The 21,151-nt window shown below is 46.3% G+C and overlaps 4 protein-coding genes across 4 annotated transcripts; 3 read left to right on the forward strand and 1 right to left on the reverse strand.

Annotated features, from left to right (window-relative positions):
- Window positions 1-9,263: 9,263 nt before the first annotated feature.
- Window positions 9,264-11,722, reverse strand: EDB91DRAFT_1254144 (uncharacterized protein; the record flags this gene model as incomplete). Its single annotated transcript, XM_041323764.1, has 8 exons — window positions 9,264-9,285; window positions 9,333-10,321; window positions 10,368-10,444; window positions 10,501-10,639; window positions 10,695-10,815; window positions 10,864-10,992; window positions 11,044-11,429; window positions 11,483-11,722. The coding sequence occupies 8 exons, from the start codon at window positions 11,720-11,722 to the stop codon at window positions 9,264-9,266; spliced, it is 2,103 nt and encodes a 700-aa protein (XP_041171567.1).
- A 3,794-nt stretch (window positions 11,723-15,516) lies between these two features.
- Window positions 15,517-18,730, forward strand: EDB91DRAFT_1330912 (uncharacterized protein; the record flags this gene model as incomplete). Its single annotated transcript, XM_041325371.1, has 14 exons — window positions 15,517-15,717; window positions 15,779-16,147; window positions 16,187-16,226; window positions 16,254-16,380; window positions 16,440-16,602; window positions 16,654-16,802; window positions 16,855-17,023; window positions 17,059-17,245; window positions 17,293-17,475; window positions 17,537-17,675; window positions 17,724-17,757; window positions 17,802-18,387; window positions 18,437-18,623; window positions 18,676-18,730. 14 exons carry the CDS (start codon window positions 15,517-15,519, stop codon window positions 18,728-18,730), a joined length of 2,589 nt encoding a protein of 862 aa, XP_041171568.1.
- Window positions 18,731-19,649: 919 nt separating this feature from the next.
- Window positions 19,650-20,643, forward strand: EDB91DRAFT_1254146 (Carboxylesterase; the record flags this gene model as incomplete). The annotated part of the gene is made up of 4 exons (XM_041323765.1): window positions 19,650-20,019; window positions 20,067-20,174; window positions 20,208-20,237; window positions 20,291-20,643. The coding sequence occupies 4 exons, from the start codon at window positions 19,650-19,652 to the stop codon at window positions 20,641-20,643; spliced, it is 861 nt and encodes a 286-aa protein (XP_041171569.1).
- EDB91DRAFT_1350455 (uncharacterized protein) lies at window positions 20,545-21,118 on the forward strand (the record flags this gene model as incomplete). The annotated part of the gene is made up of 4 exons (XM_041326065.1): window positions 20,545-20,653; window positions 20,714-20,846; window positions 20,899-21,003; window positions 21,061-21,118. Exons 2-4 carry the CDS (start codon window positions 20,767-20,769, stop codon window positions 21,116-21,118), a joined length of 243 nt encoding a protein of 80 aa, XP_041171570.1. The 5' UTR covers window positions 20,545-20,653; window positions 20,714-20,766.
- Window positions 21,119-21,151: the final 33 nt, after the last annotated feature.

Here is a 21,151-nt window from a genome sequence, read left to right on the forward strand (position 1 = left end):
ATTTTATCTTGTATTGCAGTTTCCGTCGCCATATTCAGCTGGATGTTACTGCTTCTACTTCATATTCTTCTCCAGTATGAACGATTTCAGGGTGTGGACATGGCGGGGCAACTCAAGGTGTTAGTGCGGAAGTTTTGTGCAGAGTGAGTGACCCCACATGGAATACCAGATGGATCTGATAGGATTGGGGTAATTTGATCTGGTAGTTTAGCTCGCCTATTCACTTGAGTATTTCAAAGGGGCCAAGGTGGCGATCTGACAACTTCTGACTCAGCCACTGTTGTTTAATATTCTTGGTGTCTAACCAGACCTTCTGTCCAACTTCCAAAATGGGTGTGTCTTTTACTCCATGATCATAGAAGTGTTTCATTCGATCATTTGCTATCTCTAGCATTGCTTTTTCTTCTTTCTGCACTTCTTTCATCTCGGCTACTCTCTCATCAGCTTGAGGAACGGTATTAGAGGAATTAGGAGAAATGATGAATTCAGGGTTATAGCCATAGAGGGTTTTGAAAGGAGAATGTCCAGTAGTTGTTATGGAATTGTTATGTGTAAATTCTGCAATGGGAAGCCACAATACCCAGTCATTTTGACGGTAAGACGTGAAAAGTCGAAGATATTGTTCTACTTCTTGATTGACTTGTTCAGTCTGTCCGTCAGTTTGAGGGTGATATGCTGTTGACATGGACCACTTTGTTCCTAGTCTTTTTGAGACTTCCTGCATAAACTTTGACACGAATTGTGTTCCCCTATTGGAAATCACCTTCTTTGGTGTTCTGTGCAACTTCCATACATGTTTGAGAAATAAGTCCACAATTCCCTTGGAATTAATGTCTTTGGTGGTAGGAGCAAGATCTGCTTGCTTCGTGAAATGATCAACAACTACTAGAATACTGTCTTTGCCTTGGGAGATCAGTAGATCAGTGATAAGATCACAGCTAATGGTTTGCCATGGACCTTCTGGGATTTTGTTTGGCTTCAAGGGTCTGTGAGGTTTAGACAGTAACACCTTTGTCTGCTTGCATCGATCACATCCATCTATGTAGTCATTGACCCATTTATGCATTTGGGGCCACCAATAATTAAGGGAAACTAATTCGAGAGTTTTGGCACGTCCCATATGTCCTACTGCAGGCGAGTCATGGAAGATCTCTAGCACTGAGCAACATATTTCCTTGTTATTGGGAACATAAACCAATCCTCTGAACAGAATGAGTCCATCTTCCATATTCCACTCCTCTAGTCCTTTCCTCAACTGTACAGGGGCTTTCTTAAGGGTTTCAATAGCATTTCAGACTTCCGGATCTAGGTTGGTGCAATTTCTGATGCATTTCAACAGTGTTTGCTCTCCTTCTATTAGGATTTGACCTCTTTTTGCAGCTTTAATGTAGAAAAACTCGGGTTTTAAAAGCATGCAATTGGAATTATCGTTTTCTACCCCCCCTCTGTGGTCTGGCCTCCTTGACAGAGTGTCAGCAGTGTCGTTAACCTTCCCCGGTTTGTGTTGCAGTGTAAGAGTCAACTTCTGACTTGTCATGAAGTATTTGAGGTTCTTGTGATCCATCCAAATTTCCACCAGATGAGGAGTGCCTTGCACATAATGCCTCCACTCCTCCAATGCACAAATGATAGCCAAAAGTTCTTTGTCATGGATATCATAGTTCCTTTCTGCATCATTCATTGACTTGCTAAAAAAGGCCACTGGATGCCATAATCCATCTTCTTCTAACTGGGAAAGTACACCACCAGTAGCATAGTCAGATGCATTGTTTTCTATTTTCTGTTTCTTTTTTGCATCTGGCATAACTAGTACTGGTGCAGAAGTGAAATTGTCTTTAAGGGTTTTGAAGGGTTTTGAAGGGGCCTTTTCTTGCTTGTCCGTCCATTCCCATGGTACATCCTTCCTGATGAGCTCATTCATGGGTCTGTCTGGCAATGTTTGAGAATCCGAGAATAAATTGACAGTAAAAGTTCACAAATCCCATGAATCGTTGGATATCTTTGACACAGGTAGGAGTCGGCCATTCTTGGACTCCTTTAACCTTGACTGGATCCATGGAAACGTGTCCATCCTTAATAATCAAACTGAGAAACTCTACTTCTTTCTTCTCAAAGGAAAATTTCTCCAGTTTGAGATAAAGATCATTGTCCTGAAATCTCTGTAGTACTTTGCACACCACCTTTCGATGCTTTTCTACATCATCATTGGTGAAAACCAAGATGTCATCAATGTAGACTACAACAACCTTCCCTTCCTTGAGATCTTGGAAGATTTGATCCATCATAGTTTGAAAGGTAGCAGGAGAGTTCGTCATGCCAAAGTACATTACAACTGGTTCATGATGTCCAAAAGGGGTTCTGAAGGTGGCCTTCCACTGGTCTCCTTCTTTCATCCTAATATTATTGTAACCCTATTGAACATCCATCTTTGAAAAGAGTTTTGCACCAGAGAGACAATCAATCAGATCCTGAGAGCGAGGGAGAGGATATGCGTTTCAGATGGTTTTCTCATTTAACCTCTGATAGTCCATAATGAGTCTGAGCTTTCTGTCTTTTTTGGCAACAAAGAAGAAAGGAGCTGCTACTGGAGATTCTGAATCTCTTAGTCATCCTAAATCATATTCTTGTTTGAGCCACTTCTCACATGCTTTGTTTTTGACGGGCAAAAGGGGATATGCCTTCGCATTTGGAGGAAGATCATTTGAATCCTTGAGGTCTACCTTGTGATCCCACTTCTTGGATTTGGGGAACCAAGTAGACTCTTCTTCGAAGAAGACCTTGAGATAGTCATGGAGCCATTCTGGAACCATCTCTTCAATGGGCTTCTTTTCCTTCTTCTTCTTCTTCTTCTTCTTCTTCTTCTTCTTCTCCTGTTGGGCTAACTCTGAAGCTACAGAGCTTTTATATCTGATCCACACATCTTGTGATGAATCCTCATCCTCGACTTCCTCCATCTCAACATGTCCTCATGATTTATGTGACAAAGGTGAAGAGTTGAAGCCTGTCACATTTATCTGATGGGCAATAGGACTTTCTTCTATATCCTCATCTTCATCATCTTCTGCCAGTAACAACTCAGGAATTGCAGAAGCCATGATCTTTTGCTTCCTCACCTTGGTCTTTTTATCTTTAACCTTGGCTTCTTGACACTTCACCAGACAATGGTCTAATGCCACCTTCCCTGCATTCCAATTGATACTGGGGTTGTGGTATCATAGCCAATCTATTCCAATGATGGTATCATCAGTTCCTAGATCTGTGATCAGAAAGGCTACTTCTTCCTCATGATCCACTATCATGAGTTTCAAATTGGCGTAGCTTTTGATTGGTCCAGCAGAATTTTTAGTTCCATCGATATTGCAGACCAGCAGTGCTCACAACAACTGCTTGGTTTGGACTTCATTTCTTTTTACAAACCTTTCACTAATGAAAAGATTTGTTGCTCTGCAGTCTACTAGAGCATTGACGGCTGCTTTCCTATGTTTTCCTTCCAACATAACTGGCAAGTAAAAATGCTCTCGTTTATTCCCAGAACAAACTTCTGATATTTCTGTAAACATGATTGCCGGGTCGCTAAGAATGGAGAAACAATTGTTCTGATCTAAGTTCACAGTTAACTTTGATCTTTCTAAAAACCCTTCTTCTCTAGGTTGTACGTGGAAGAGAGGCAGATCCTCTTATTTACGATGCAGTTAATATCTTCCAGTGTGAGCAGCTTTGCTGCTGGTTCTTCTTCATTTTTGACTGCTCTGACAGCTGGTCCTTTACCCTTGTTGAGGGGCTCTCCTGTGCAGTTGCAAGCCATATGCCCAGCTTTGCCACAACGATAACACTTGAAATCTAAACCTCCCAATTTGCCTTGAGGTTGGGGTCCACCTCTCCTTGTTGTGTCAATGTCCATCACATTTCCTCCTTGTGACACTGTCTTGGGTGCTACTGGTGCAGATGTTGCAGCAGCACCTTGCCATGGGCGGCAGGGTGTCCAGGGAATGTTCTTTTTTTTGTTGTCAAGTTCCTCGAAGTTCTGCCCAATCATTTGAGCTTGTGCGATCAACTTGTCCAAGGTATCTTTGTCCTTGGGGTTGACATGAGCCAGTTGATTTCTGACTCATTGGTCCAGGGTGAACTGGAACTTGTGACCAAGTTCATAATCAGAGAATTGGAAGAACTGCATCTTCTGTCAGTACTCAGAGATGAACTCCACAACTGTGTGGTTTCCTTGTCTGAGCGCATCCAACTCTCTGGCTGCCTTTTCTCCTTTGTTGGCGACTCCCCACATGGAGACCATCTCTTGTCTCAACTGGATGTAGGTCCAATGCCCAGACATTACAGGTGTGTATGCTGCTTCTACCCACTTTGCTGCAGAGCCTTTGAAGAACGAAAGCATGCAGTTGCTTTTCTGTTCATTGGTGGCAGTGGGATATCCCATGAAATAGATGTCACATTGGATAAGGAATTGATCAATATCAATGGAGTTCTTGTCTCCCATTGTGGGTACAACAAGTGTAGCAGCAAGAAATTGATCTACTACAAAGTTGGATCTTTGCTACCTGCTGCCTCACTTGAGAACAAGTATGTTCGACCCTAAAGGGGATTGCTACTGGGGAGTGCTAGTCTCTGCCTAAACGACCCTAATCAACCCTACCGCAGGTAGGATGAGGATCCGCAAAAATGCAGAACAAGCAGAACAAGCAGAACTCAAGGGGAATGAAACGGAATGAAGCATAACTCAAACAGATACAATGTGGAATGTACAGATTCGTTGGAACTTGCAGATTGAGTCGACGGAAGTATATCACAAGGTTAGATTGATAGTGGGCATAAGTCAAAGCAGTCCTCTAGTAAGGTGAAGGAAAAGTCGGAGAAAAGTTGGAAGGTAAAAGATGAGATTCAATAAAAAACATCCAAGCCCTAAGTACCACTACTTAAAGGGAAGATTATTTTCAAGGAACACTGAGGTACAGGTAGTAAATTCTCAGGAAGCAGAAGTGAAGGCAGGCAGTGCACATGGGCACAATACTTCGCAAGAGGGGTCCATGCCATAAGGGCATGTGTCAATGTGATCCAGATAATGTTAGGAGCAACAGGAAGAGAGATACAGTGTACCAATGGACCTGGAAGGATGGGGACAGGACATGCAAAGGTTGTCTGATGATGCACAGGAATATCGGATAGTGCAGGTATGTTCCAAAGGAGGCACAGGAATGCGGAACACATCGGACGATGCGCAGGAAACGCAGAACGCACGCAATATGCAGAACTGATGTGAGACAATGCAGAAAGGACAGGGTTTTATGCCTACAGTGGGAGCATTCCCCACACTGTGAACTTGGTGGGTTTAGCCATTTTGAGATCCGAGCTCAAACTCCCAGAGGTGATGGCTGAGGTCAACATCGTAGATGAGGCTTGCAAAGCCATGGTTATGGTCTCTAGGTCCGCAACTTTGCTCATGAGATTTGTGTTCTCATCGTTCACTGCCACTAGGTTGTCTTGCAACTCGTCAATCAACCTCTGCATCCAGTCGAACTTCAACTTGTTGTAGTCTCTTTCTGCTTCTACGACAGTGTGGATTGTGGCCGAAATGTCCTGGTGGGTGATGATAGTTGTTCCGGGCCTGGAGATGGTGTGCAGTACCCAACATGTGCCATCCTAGGGGCACAGGCGATTGAATCTGGGCTCTGTCTATTGGCATGGAGGGCTGGATCTGGGTTTCCTCCCCAATATCAGACATGAAGGAATGGGCAGTTGTTTTTGCAACAGGTAGAGTTGTTGTGTGTTTCTAGAGCTCTGCCTCTAACAAGATGCGATCTGGATATCAGCACAATGATGACAAAGGTGCGAATACAGTGCATGTAGCGGTTTGTCAACCTAAGTAGAACTTGAGAGGAGTTCATGGTGAACTTTGGGTCTGCTTAGTACCCACAAGCTCCTATTGTAATGTAACTAGACTGTGAGAGGACAGTCATGAGTGCCATTCTTTATAGTATGAAAGAAAATATGTAGTGTTCAGTTGGCAGGGTTTTGGGCCAAACTGAAGACGTGTGAGAATATGACCTAAGTGTCACTATCCCTTATATACTGGCAGCTCGCTGTAAGGCAAGGGCCTGGTCTACTTCTACTAAAGGTATAGGTGAAAAGATTGAGATACTACACATCTGGGAAGATGATTATAAAATGTAATCCACAAGGTAAATCTCAGCAGAATAGCACAGTGAAGTTTGTCAAAGACAAAGTGTCCAAGACAAAGTTCGAGTCAGAGTGGTAAGAAGACTTAACCTAATGTTATGACCAGTGTTCACCAAATGGTCAAGGCAAGAACATAACCACTAGGACTCGGTCACAGTTGATGATAAAAGCAAGGATAGGATTGAGTGTGAACGTCTAAGCCTACTACAAGTGTAGAGAACTAAAAGGTTAAGTCTAAGGAGTATTTATGCTAACCAACCTACTCATATACATAACATTGAATCTAAGATATCTGAGTATGAAACAAATCAGCCAATGAGAACAGAGTTGTACAATGACTGCAGATGACATAGTATGACGTTGTGATATGTAAGCGATGAGATCATAGACGGAGATTAAATAATAGGAAGAGAGATCATTCTAGCCCATGAAGTGGGGGATCCAATCAGAGATACAACGGGTGATATGTGAAGAGGTGAAACTGTGACAGGAAGCAAAGTCATGTGACTGGTTTGGGAACAAGAAGTAACCAGAGGAAAACTGAGAAACGAAAAATGGTTTGTATTGGGAATTCATGACAACTTACCATGGATGACATGACAATTCAATTAGCATTCCACGCTCTGGTGAATGAGGCAGGGTTAGAACAAGATGAGGATGAAGAAGCTGCACTGGCAATCACCACCACTGTCCTGGTTGGAGTTGAGCTAGCATTCCAAGATCGTATCAATGAATGAAAGCCATGACAGCTATACCTTTGCCATCCACAACTCCTTCCCAACCCATGAAAGGACACCCCATGGCAGGCCCTATATGCTACCCAAAACAACTGAGCATTCATCACAATGATGGGCTTTGATGTTGAGACATTTGCCTCCATCCTCACTTCGAGCTTTGCAGAGCAGTGGTACAACACACCAATTCCCTGTGACTATGTCAGTACCCATGCTAATCCTCGTGTTGAGTGCCAATGTCTTGATGCCAGAGGGGCCCTGGGCCTTGTCTTGCACTACCTAAACCAGAAGCTACAGCTTGAGGCCAGAGGGCCTTTACCATGCAGTGCTGAACAATTCTGAGTGGCTGACAGCACCAAGATATGAAATTGCTTGGCTTATGTCAGTGGATATTGCAGGTGTGAGTAGTCCTAAAATGGCAATTGTGATTTATTCTGCATCACTAAAATCTGTAAGGGGGGGTACCCCCCCCTACAGATTTAAGGTTTATTTGAAGGTAGAAAGCCTGGTTGAATTTCAAACAATGTCCAGCTTCGCAGCACACCTTCCTAGAGCATGCAATTATAATCTATTCTACTTTATCCTGGATTATTTGAGCCTGCGGGAAGTCACCCAGTAGCTGTAAAGAAACAGCAGACTATTTAGTGTTTATCGTGGTGAAATGAAATATGATAACAAGTCAGAACATTGACCCACCACACACTGAGTCACGTAGAACCACAAAAATCCAGAGGGAGCCATGCAGATCCAGGTGTAGACCGGTTTTGGTTCATTTTTGCAGGATGCATGTTGTATGAACATGGCTACAAATAAGAACAGCAGCAATAGGTAATGCTATCTAGGAAGTTCGACCCATTACTTGGACAGCACATGAAACAACCTCTGCTTTACTTACTTTGCATATCTTCCAGTGCCATTATCCCTCTTTCTTCGGCCAGCCATGCCCTCAGAAAAACAATTCTACTGCGACCGCAATAGGAAATGTGGAGGAATCCCCACGAGGTCACCCGAGGCATCTTCAAAAAGCATGAAGATTGTCGCACTGAAATGGCTACAAATGCTGCACCAGGATCATCACACCATCTACTGGCCACAGTGAGGGAAGTTCGCCAGCAGCTGACGCAGCCTGGTGAGCATTCTCACAGCTCATTCTGCTTATCGGAGGCTCGCAAATGTGGTTCGCAGAGACTCCTCAAGTACACATGTTCATACTGTTGCTCAGGCCCCAGTGTCATTTTGATGCAAGAATTCGTTGCAGTTGTAGGGATGCAGTGATGCATTAGTGACGCATCAGTAATGCACTCTGATGCACTAGCATCAGCAATGCATCAAACTGAAAATCGGGAATCGTCCCATGGTCGTACATGAATCAACAATACCGCCAGGTACTGGTCCACATCCTGCCGCCAGCTGCTCGCTGTTATACACTGCGCACGAATCCCTCTTGCAGCCCTACAGCTGCACAATGCCCCCGGGGTCATATGTGAATCAACAATACCGCCAGGTACAGGTCCACATCCTGCCACCACCTGGTCACCGCTATACACTGCGCACGAACCATCCCGCCGCCAGCTGCTCGCCGTTATATACTGCACGCAAATCCGTATTGCAGCCCTGCAGCTGCACAATGCCCCCAGGGTCGTGTATGAATCAACAATACCGCCAGGTACAGGTCCACATCCCGCCACCACCTGGTCACCTCTATACACTGCTCACGAATCATCCCGCCACCGACTACTCGCCGCTATGCGGTGTGCACGAATCCCTCTTACAGCCCTGCAGCTGTACACACCTGCCCGCTGTACTACCCTGCGCATATATCCCTCTTGCAGCCCCGCTTGCCACTACACCTTTGCCAATATACCCTTTCTCGACTTCACCTTCGTATGCGAGCCAGACATCTCTGTGTATGGTCGCTCTCAGGTGTGGATCCACACTCCTTGGAAACCTTTGGATGGGCTTGGGTGGGCTAGAGACACCCAGTGGCCCATATCCATATCAATTGCAAATTCAGAATCAAAATGAGCGTCGAGGCACATTGAAGTTTCCCTGGCACACCAACTGGATCCAACATATGTGATTTATGTACTAGTTTGCAGCCTCAAACTTCAGGGATCACTTGTAGTATGTTTGCCATGTATCTCATAGTTCAACATAGTATTCTACCTCCAGTGAATCTTGCAAGCACTCCATATACTTGGGGATTAAATGACAACACAACTATATCCATTGATCACCCACACAGAGACTATATGTACTACTTAGCGACAAATATTACTATGAACGAGAATGAAATGATTAAGTAGAGAAGCAAATTTTCGATCATGACATGAAGACATAGGCTCACGCCTTCGTTCGCTTTTTCCTGTGTCCGTTAGCATTGAGCAAGTGAGGAAGATATCGAAGACGTACTTTGCAGAAATCACACCCTCCATGGTTAAGTTAGCGGGATGCTTCATTGCCCTAGCATCCTCTGAAACAGATTGAGTTTCCTTACCAATGCTAACAAATGTCAGACCATCTGACCCAATGGCGTCGGCAATATCATTCCACTTGGATTTGATTGGAATTCGTTTTGAGGCACGTTGAGCTACAGGATTGCCTTCATCCACAGCGGTGTGCGATGTCTCCGTTAATTTGGCGACAGGTCTTGCTTTGGGTTTGGGTTTGGGTTTGGGTTTGGCAGTGTTCATGGGTGCGATGATGGGGGTGGACTCCATGGCGGGATTGTGTTTGACTTTGGTAGTGGGCTTTGACTTGAATTTGCGCTTTGACTTAGCAAGACCAGCACCAGCGTGAGTGTCAGCAAGATCCTGTATGCCCTCGGTCGGAGAAGGAGGATTTGCTGCTGGAAGAATGGGCAGCTGTTGAGTGAACTGAGGAAGGGTGTCATCCTGCTCAGTTGGCGAAGGAGGATTTGCCGCTGGAAGAATGGGCAACTGTTGAGTGAACTGAGGAAGGGCGTCATCCTGCTCAGTTGTGGCAGTGCTGCGCTCGGCAGATATTGGAGAGCTCAAGAAGGAGGGCAGGCTATGCATCTCCCACCCCTGTGAATCAGAATTGGCACCATTCCACGTGTGCGTGTCATATTGTGTGTCAAATGAGGGCGCTGATGAGCTGAATGCGGGGGAAAATAAGTTCTGCGTGGTGTTGTCGCTACCAAAATAACCCAGTGCCATAAGATCAGCATGGGAAAAAGACAACCCAAGCGCCTCGACGGTACCAGGCACACTGGATTGCAGCGTGCTAAACGAATTGGGAGGCATGGTGGCAATGTTGTCCCATGCGTGTTCGAGCAATGCATCAGGCTGGGCCTGTTTGAATGATGCATCAGGCTGGGCCTGTTTGAACAGTGCATCAGGCTGGGCCTGTACGAATGATGCATCACATTGTGCCTGTGTCTGCAAAGTGTTAGATTAAATAGGGAGAATAATGAAAAGTACTTACCTCAGAGTAGAGTGCGGATTGATTAAGTTCACTGAGTGGTGATGCATCACTGATTCCGGTCGAGGAACTTGCGAAGCCTGTTATTGATGCATCAGTTTGCATCAGGTGGCTGCGAAATGATATAAAGACCTACCTAGATTATCCCAGTCAATGGAATCACCATGTTGTCCTTCGTCGTTCTCTTCACCATCCTCGGATTCTTTGCCACTGTTGCATCCTTCGAGCTCCTCAGTCTGATCGCCGTCTTCGACATCTGGCAGCAGTGGGTTACACTTGTTCAGAGCTGATGGTTGAGTCTTATGGTGAGCCTATAGTGACTTGGACAACAAGGATTAGCTTATGGAATATCAACTCAGCGTATTCCTGGTATGCGGCAAGGAAAGTGTTGTCCTTGTCAGGGCATAACTGAGAAAAGTCGTTCCCAGCAGGAGTTTCTGATGGATGGCACCTTAGTAAGGTGAGCTTGGTAGTCAGATTTACGGTTTGGTGCACTTACGATAAAGTTACGATATTCCAATTCTGCCTCGGGTCTGGTCCAGCGCACATGAAGGAGACTATAAATCGAGTCTTTTTCTTGATGAGGCATGCAAAGCGCTGGCATATGATTGGTAAATTGTCGATACCTCTATAGGCCGTGTAAGTAACATCATAATCATAATCATTAACTAGTACTTACTTCACAATGGCATCAGCGTCGGTTTCGTCGTCATCGTCGTCATCGTCGGCTTTATCGTGTAGCATGTCCTTCTTTACCTTTTTCTGCTTATTGTACTTCTCTCTCACCTCCTTCTTCACCTCGTCTGACTCATCTTCCAGGAGCTCTTTGCAAAACTTTCGGCCCAATACCATGCGGCGACCAGCTGTAGCTACATTACCTGCCTCTTGTTCAGCCGCTACTAGAGGTTTGATCCATTCATCGTAGACCATATCCATGTAGATTTCTTCGACAGATTTTGCACGCGACTTCGGCAGCAGTGCGCTTTCAAATACGGAAATTTCCTTCTTGAGGCCACGATTTTTCTTGGACGTGTTTGTCCACCAACGGAACCAGGTCTGCAATCGCTACCAGGGTTTTGGTTAGCAGTCAAAAGTTGTCAAAACATTCAACAACTCACTACTTTACACGTTTTTTCGGCAGCAAGTTCTTCAGCTTGTTGCTCTTCTGTTAGTGGTATTTCGATGGGGATATCGGGGAAGAGGGCGGCTCGCTCAGGCCAACTTTTAAACCAATAAAGATGAGTCTTGGCCCAGAAGTGCGCATAGTCCTTGTCCTCGCCGTGTAGTGCAATATACTCCAGCAACTGTTCATGGAGCCATTTGTATTGTTCCTTAGTAGTCCACTGAGCTGCTGGCATCTGTCATAGGATTTTAAGTCATATACCATGTTAAGAGTGTCGCTATCATACCTTTGTTTTTCTTTGTGCAATGATAGACAAGTGTGTCCCTCTACCAATGTCTATGCCCGTCCTTATATCATTCCACTGGCATCTGATCAGGGCTCGTTAAAAATCAATATCGGCGAATGAAAAAGGAGGCTAATTTAGCTGGCAATGACTTACTACCGGATCCGATTGCAGGACAGTCAAAACAAAAACGGTGGTACCGGTACCAGTCTGTTCTGGCGCCAGTCAGTGTCTCTGGGTGGATCAGGTAATGAGGGTACCGAACTGAGTTTAGCTAGCAAAGACTTACTACTGGGTCCGATCACAGGAAAATCAAAACGCAAATGGTGGTGTCAGTGCCAGTTTGTGTGTCTAGGGCCAGTCTGTGTGTCTGGTGGATCGGGCAATCGTTCATTACAAACTGAATCAAAGTGAAGTGCGATAAGGAGCGAGTTGAGCGAGTTGATGAACATTGATCTGGTTTGATCAAGGTGAGCTCAGATGATGACATGCATGAAAGAGTGACTTCACCTGTGCGCGACATGTTGATCAGGGCATACGCTGAAAGGAAATGCATTCTGACTGGCTCTAAGCGAAGTGAAATAAGGAGCATGACACCGACCTTGTTCGATAAAAGTGAGCTCAGATGGATAGTGTGCACAGAAGAGTGGCTTTACCTTTACCTTTTGTTGACTGGGGCGTACACTGAAAGGAAATGGTCATCCAAAGAAGGAATGCGGAATGATGGTACTTACTGCCAACCAATACCAGAAAAGAGTGTTAAATCCCGCAGGTGATCTTGGTTGCGGGTGAGCTTATAGTACACTTACATAGAGCATCACAAATAAGTACAGAATCTTGCATCGGGCAAGAGACTCACTTGGATATTGAACATCGGAATTCAGCGTTTGCATGAGCCACTACTTTGCGATAAGTACATTTGTCATATTGGCCAGCTACTAGAGACTCACCTGGACGACATCAGAAGTTGGCAGATGCTGGTACCAATCCAACACAGTGCGCAAAATCATGAGTGAGGCAGCAGTAGTTATAGAGTTATTGAGTGATCAATATAGTAGTTCCAACATGTGCACGGTTGAAGTGATTGAAGTGATTGACTTGGAGCCTAAAGCGGCAGTGCAATCACCGAGTTACAAGTTCAACATATGAGCTAAGACTCAGCTTGTGCTTTACTCAAATCTAGCTATTACCCAGACCACCACGCAAGTTAGAACCCCCGCAGACATACTCTGAGTATCTATCAAGCATCGAGTCTGAGTATCTATCAAGCATTGAGTTGTAAATCTCCCAAAGTTAACATTGTGGCTAGCGGTGTTATTACAACTTAGTAAGTTACTCCATGCATTGCATCTGATGCCAACTGGAACATCTTTGCTTTCAGCCCAAACGACCAAGACTGGAACATGGGCACCCAAGACACCTGGTCCGGCAGTCAGTTTCTTGGCTCTGCGACTCCCAGAAATCAAAATATGTAACTGGTTTAGTTGGTACGTTTAAATTCCAGCCGCCATTTTTGGCCTCTAATCTGAACCTCGGTACTGTATCCGCCAATAGATCAAGCTGTAAAATCAATATACAAAATATGGAATCCTCAGGACGTCCCTTTTGTTTTTTGACATCATCTCATCCGGCTGTGGCTACCCCCTCCCCCAAACTCCATTCTTGCATCTCTTCCCAGCATTTCACTCCAAGGCGTAATACTTGACTTTCCTCTCCCATATCTCCAAATGATACAGCCACCCTCCCATGCCCGCCCCATACATCAATCTATGCGATCAAACAATCCTCAGGACGTCCCTTTCATTTTTCTGACATCATCTCATCCGGCTGTGGCTGCCCCTCCACCAACTCCATTCTTGTATCTCTTCCCAGCATTTCACTCCACTGGCATAATACTCAACTTTCCTCTCCCATATCTCCAATGATACAGCCATCTCCCATGCCCGCCCCATACATCCAATCTATATGCGATCAACACAATCCTCAGGACGTCCCTTTCGTTTTTCTGACATCATCTCATCTGGCTGTAGCTGCCCTTCCACCAACTCCATTCTTGATCTCTTCCCAGCATTTCACTCCACCAGCGTAATACTCAACTTTCCTCTCCCATATCTCCAATGATACAGCCATCTCCCATGCCCGCCCCATACATCAATCTATGTGATCAACAGACATTTTTGTTATTCACTGTGCGTACTGTAATCTTATCACTAAGACTACTCCTGACATCATTGTCTTGCATTAACCATAATGATGCATCGGTGATGCATCCGGTGACCCGCATCTGCGATCTCCGCACTGGAAATCAAATTTCTCAATGAGTGCATCATATCACTGTTTCAAGTCTAATCAAGTTTACTAGACGCTGCTACGTTATTCAGGGTGAGTGGTCCGCCATATCATTAATGGCGGTTCATAAGGCTAACTCAAAAATCACTGCAAATACCAGTCTCCCTTGCATTGACCACCACTAATATGACATTGATGTCAATGCTCGTGACCCAGGGTGAGTAGTTCACTTTATGAATGGAAGGTGCTTCCCAGGCTCATCCAAAAACTACAGCGCATTTGAGTCCCACTCCCAGGATATCTCTCAATGAACGATCCGCTGATCCTCTTTGGATCAGTATTACTACGACACCCTACATGACCGAACCAGAGGAGTCCGTGACTGTGCACGAGGGCAGTATAGAGTTTGAGGAGGCCGCGAATGCTATGGCGGACGAGTGCTTTTTATATTTATATGAAGGAATTTTCTACAACATGCCTGCCCAGCACAATCTAAAACCCCCTTTTTATTGTGTTACTCGGGGCCGCTACATCGGTGTTTTTCTGGCATATCTCCGGTGAGTTTTCACGTTCTCATTAATATTTTTTATACTTAACACCTACCATAGGAATAGTGTAAAAATCGAACTCTGGACACCAGGCAATTATGTTGCTACCGTCTTTGTGGTTCAGTCACTTGTTCTGGGAGAACAGGAGGTTCATTGTGCCATCAGACGTAGGCTCACAGCGAGCAGGTGACACACTAGTAGGTTTGATACTATACTTCGTTTGGTAGCATTTGCTGACATCTCGTTAGGATTAGAGTTATGGTTATGCGGGTGTTGCTCAGTCTACAGTTTGGACTAGTTAGTTATGGGATGATGTCATACTACGAGAATGCCAAGTACTAGTCATTTTGAGAACAATGCATTGACATGTTCGGGCAATAACCCTAACCCTAAATGTGCAACACTACGGTTTGGTCAATTGTGCTGTCGTGTTGGTAATCAACATTGCAACATTCAACGACGAATGTCTACAGATCCTCCTTGTGCCAGGGAATCTTCAATTCAGACTATTGTATGCACTCCGGCAACATCCGCAACACTGAAGAAGTTACAGAAACGAAAGAAGAAACCCAAGCTCAATTTTTACCGCTCAGCCACCTTGGTGCCACCTTCTCGCCAGCATACCCAATATGATGTTCATAAAGATGGGACCATTGGCTATACACTGAAGCATCTTCGACCTCCCAAGAACGCTAAAGCAACCATCAAGAATCTAACTCATACTGCACCGACTCTGCACGATGTGCCGTTTTCAATTCCTGAGCCATTCGATGATCTCCCGCCCGAAGTATCATTGGACTTTTTAGGTGAGGAAAGCAGAAACCGAGGAGCGGGTGTATGTACACTACATTATTCTTTGACTTTTTCCTTACCATGCTTACCATGATTATTTAGGATAATCCTTTGCTGATGTGGTTGAAGCACCGAGGAATATTCCTTCGTGAATTCATCCGTCTCGAAGGGAGATGTGGCCAAGCCAGCGCTCAGTCTTGCTTGGAATGTAATCGTCCCAGCCCGGAGTACCGGTGTGAAGACTGCTTAGGGTCAGAGCTTTATTGCACAACTTGCATCTTGTCGGCCCATGTGCGCCACCCACTTCACCGATTGCAGGTACGTTTTCATATTTGATTGGGAGAGTTGGACATGAAACTAATATAAGATATCGATGCAGAGGTGGAACGGTCAATACTTCGAGCAAACCTCACTGAAAACCCTGGGCCTTCACATCCAGCTTGGCCACACCACTGGCCAGAAATGTCTTAATCCTCAGCATGCATTTAACGACAATTTTGTCGTTGTCGACACCCGCAGTATCCATGAAGTGGCCCTTGACTTCTGCAATTGTGCAACAGCCGAAAGCCACATGCAGCAGCTGCTTAGAATATCCTGGTTTCCTTCAACAACATCAGATCCAAAAACGGCGCAACGTTCTCTGTTCTTGAGCAATACCACTTACTCTCTTTCGAGTCAAAAATATCTACATATGAGTTTTATCACGCGCTCAGGGATGTCCGATAACACTGGCCTACTTCCTGTCAAGGTAAATTCATATTTTCAAGTACCTTTGCAGTTACTCCAGCTGCCCTACAGGATCGATGAGTCGTTTTTGCGAATGATACGTGAGTGGCCACTTGAAGATGCTTAAGGTTCGGGGCGAGGTCACGAGGCTAGTGGTATAGATGGGACAGCTGAGGGTGAATGTGCCATATTGTGCCCAGCGTGCCCACACCCAGGGAAGAACCTTCCAGCGGATTGGAAAGATGCCCCTCGACAGTAAGTTTAGAGCGAGCTTCAGTCCAGAGTAGAATGATTGCTGATATAGGTACTGTTAGGTGGTTATACGGATTATTCCTCGCGATTGATGAATTTCGGTTAAAACGCAAGGCTGTCTCAAATGACAATGTTGACCCAAGCCTGAGTCGTGGCTGGGGTTATTTCGTGGAGGAAGATGCTTATAAAGGCTTCTTGCATGACAGTGCGGACAGCATCCAAGAGGTTAGTTAGTTTTATTTATTCTATTTGTATACTCACATCTATCTTTTGCAGAAATCAACGTGTTCAAGTCACGCTGCTGTAAACATGGCTGATACAAAATCTAACCGCGGACTCGCCGTTACTGGTTTAGGTACAATCGATTGTGCTCGCCACAACATGAAAAGGCCTAATGCAGTGGGGGATCTCCAAAAGGGTGAAAGGTAAGTCGTCATTTGCATTTCACGCAGTTGACAATCTAATGCGGGCACATAGATATATTAATATGGACTATCTATTCTCGACACTTCACCATACCGTACTCGACACTCTCAACGTATCCTATGATATCGCGTGCCAGTGGCACAAAAGATTATGGCACCGTATGAGTGCCTTTCCGTTTTCAATGCACCTCTCGCATACCGTCAAGACCGTCTCATTTTTTGTGCCCAAGTTCCACCTACCCGCTCATATGAGCAGTGCCAAACCTCCTTCTCGTTCAATTTCAAGAGCGGGGTAGGAAGGACCGACGGAGAAGCGCCAGAATGTGGCTGGGCTAATATTAACCCTGTCGCTTCAAGCACGAAAGAAATGGGTCCTGGTGCACGGCGAGACACCCTTGACGACTACTTCGGAGACTCGAACTGGAAAAAACTTGTTGGACTTGGTGCGTCTATTTTTGTCAAAATAATACATTAACTTACATTTTATCAGGTAGTACTATGCTTCGCAAGATGAAGGATGCATTGCCGGAGCGAGAGAACCATGTGAAGCATTCGAGGACCTTGATGATGGCTTGCGAGGCGAATACGGTGCCACCCTCGAACAGTGGAGAGAACAGGTGGAGGCTTGGGAGTGACGCTGCACAGCCCAATCCTTTCGAACGAAAGGCAGAAAGTAAGTACGAGTTTGTGATGGTAATACTTATGTGCTCATCTTAATCCTCCGTATATCACAGGTATCACTATGGCTTCTGTACGACTGGAGCTGGCTAGGGAGGACCAGATTGACCTTCAAACAGGGACTTACCTTGCCCTACACGAGGATTGCACTCCCAGTGTATTAATCAGCACTGGCTTAGAACTCGAGGAACAACAGTGAGTGTCCCAATCGTTGCTTATCGGACCTCGTTCTTACTTTGATAGACGGCGAATGAAAGCAGACAGAGCTGGCCTCGGAGTCCACGCGACGGACAATCAAGAAGGAAAGATGCTTCAGCGAAGCAACACTCTCAACGGAGGATTGATGCCTGGGGGAAAATGCAGGAACTATACATGCCGTTTCTCGCTGCACTACGTGCGAGCGAGGCCTCAGTATCTAACAATGTGGCCGCTGCACCAGAAGCCATCAAGTTGTGGCTGCCGTCCCATATTAGCAGGACCTCTCCTTGTGACACCCGTCTCCAAGCCATTGAATGGAAGCTGCGGTATGGGCAAGCTCATGACGCCCTCCGTTCTCTATGTTCGAACTTACGTGCTCTGACTGCGATCCTCAAGTATAAGGATCGGCACCTTCGTGGGCAAGGAGCGAACACGCGGGCATGGAATACATTGAAAGCCGTTGAAGCAAGGATCGAGGCCGCTGCCAGCACTTACGAGCATGCACGTAAATCCCTCGTTGTTCTTGCACCACGAGTGAATCAGACCCAGTCCGGGTGGCACTCGTCACTGCGGCCACTAGACCGAGCTGACATCCGCTCGATGACAGACATACTATGGGGAGAATCGGAGGGAACGAGAAAGCTGTCATGGATTTGGAGTATGCGGGGAGCGGCTCCCAACGAGATGGACAATGACAATACCTTGGAAGGTAGGCGGCTCTTCATTTTTGCTTCCTAGCCAGGCTCACAGTAGATCAGACATGCGAATAGAGTGGTGCAAAGCCCGGGCACGGGCGATGCGCTGGGCAGAAGAGGTGGAATTGTTGAAGGAGGAGATGCGAAGGATTCTGCAGTTTTTTGAGTGGGATGCGCAGCGCTGGGACGAGCGGGGCCTGGGAAACGCACTACAACTTGACGATGCAGATCAACACGAGGGACAGATGGCGTATGCCAAACGTCAAGCCGTTTTACGTCGAATGCTTGCCGAGTCTTTCAAGACCAGCTGGGCTGACACCCTGGCTCTGGTGGACACATTCGAAGACATGGACTTAAGCACATAAACCTTAGTTAGAATTTCGGTCACTCAATACATGTTAGCGAGAGTTGGTATCAAAATTGCATTGTTTGAACAACAAGTTATGGCGCAAAACAGCAACAGCAGGCACAAAAAAGAGCAAAGGCTCGAAATGGCAACAGCGGGCGCGAGACAATGGGCGCACAAAAGCGGGAGGAGGGCGGCATGCGGGCGCACAAAAGCAGGAGGGATGCGAGGAGGGCGGGATGCGAGAAGGCACCGAGGGCGGGTGGGATGCATGATGCATCACAGTGCATCAACCTGGAGGACTGATGCATTAGCAGACGGAGAAGGTGAGGGGATGCATCAGAACTTAACCTGGAGGACTGATGCATTAGCAGACGGAGGGGAGGATGCATCAGAAATCAACCTGGAGGACTGATGCATCAGAAAGCGGAGGGATGCATCAAAAGCGGAGGGGATGCATCAGAAAGCGGAGGGGATGCATCAGAAAGCGGAGGTGGGAGGGTGGTGGTACAATTGCACCAATGATGCATCACTGGAGTGCTACAGTTGCACTGTTTGATGCATCAATATGACACGAACCTGTCACGCCAGTGCCATCCTTTATGCAAAGAGCTGTAATCTCCGCCACAAATCGCGGGGAAACGATACGACTATGCTATCCGTGACGCCTAATCCCCACGAAGGCTAACAGGAAGCACCCTGAAGTAGTACCTTGTTCACCGGCTACACGGGTGTATCTGCTGACCCCGGTTAAACTGAAGTTCATTGCCGTCCAAATCTGAATTCGAACTGTAATTTCCACTTCGCTTCGCTCTGGTCCGGCTGGCACTATAAAGAGTGTGTCATGCAGGCGGTACTTTATCAGTTCGACTTTTACGGGGTTCCTTTAAAAAACGTTTGCAAGGGCGGACTCGGACTCTGTACTCAAGAATGCGCAACGCAATTTTCCCATTGCTGAACCTGGCCTTATTCAAAGATTTCAGTGGTGCCCTTAAACAGACCCCCATTGGCCCCACGGGTGACTTGGGATATGCGACATACCAAGGCAACCAGCGGTATCCAAACGCGGTTAACTCAGGAACCACGGTCGACTTGGGATATGTGACATACCAAGGCAAGCTGGACGAGGAATACCCAAACACGGTGGTATACTTTGGGATACCGTATGCCGAGCCCCCTGTAGGCGACCTGCGCTTCCGTCCAACTGTCCCTCTAAACACAGCACGTGTGACTAAAGAGGCCAACAGGAAGGTAGTCAGCGCGACCGAGCCCCCTAACTTTTGTATTCAAGGATCACTTCGTACGTGCGATTGCTGTCCTTGGATTTTCTCTGACTCCGTGGCCTAGCTGGGAAAGATGGAGGAGCAGGATCAGAGGACTGCTTAAATGTCAACATTTACACACCCTTGGACGCCACAGAAGGGCCAACTGTAGTTTTGGATGCCTGTCCTAGGTGTATCTTTGTTTTCTAATTTCTCACTATTGTAGTGCCTGTGATGTTCTTTATCCATGGCGGAGGTAATGTGGTGTTCTGAAGAATAACAGTACCTTTACTCATTTCGTTGTGACAGGTTTTGTTTTTGGAAACCCGCCCACCTGGCCATTTGATCATTGGATCGAACAAAGCCCAAATGTCATTATCGTGTCGGTTTATTACCGTCTTGCTTCTTTCGGCTTCCTGCCACCCCCTCCTGAGTTCGCCGACCAATTTGGCTATAATGCGGGACTCAAGGACCAGAGAGAGGCACTCAGATGGGTCCAGTCACACATCAGCAAATTCGGTGGCAACCCGAACGAGGTCACCATCGCCGGGCACAGCGCCGGTGCCATCTCCGTGGAACTACACATGACTGTCAAGGAGAGCCCGCCGCTTTTTGCTCGTGCTATTGCACAGAGCGTCGTCAGATCACCCTTCCCACCCTGAGCAACAGCAGGTATGTTGAGCGCACAGCCGGACTACCTGGATCAGCTCCCCACCTAACGCCCATTAACAGCCCCTCTTCGATTTATACGCAAGGGAAGCGGGTGCGATCTGCCTGATGCGCTAATGAAAATGTCATGTATCCGTAGGGCAAATGTCAGTATGCTTGCAGCAGCGCAGGATGTTGCATTCCAGCAATTGTCCTTGTGAGTTCTGCCCGCTCTACGCGAGGCATCTCCACAGCTGACGTGGTGGCAGGGAATACCGTACATTTGGCCCTGTTGTAGACAACGTGCTAATTACTGGACACCCTACGTCAAAGTTCCAGTGCGGTGACTTCACTCATGTTCCGCTTTTAGTTGGGTAGTTTGCACTCCAGTCATTTCGGTGCTGTGCTCTCGCTGATGTCAACGTGAATAGTGCAACATCGACGAAGTCTTATTCCCAAGATGTTTGGGGACATCTCTGTGGCACTTAAGGTATTACCCATTGTTGACAGACACAGACATCC

Source organism: Suillus paluster, assembly GCF_016628075.1.
Source record: "Suillus paluster strain FC165 chromosome Unknown EDB91scaffold_100, whole genome shotgun sequence".
NCBI lineage: Eukaryota > Fungi > Basidiomycota > Agaricomycetes > Boletales > Suillaceae > Suillus > Suillus paluster.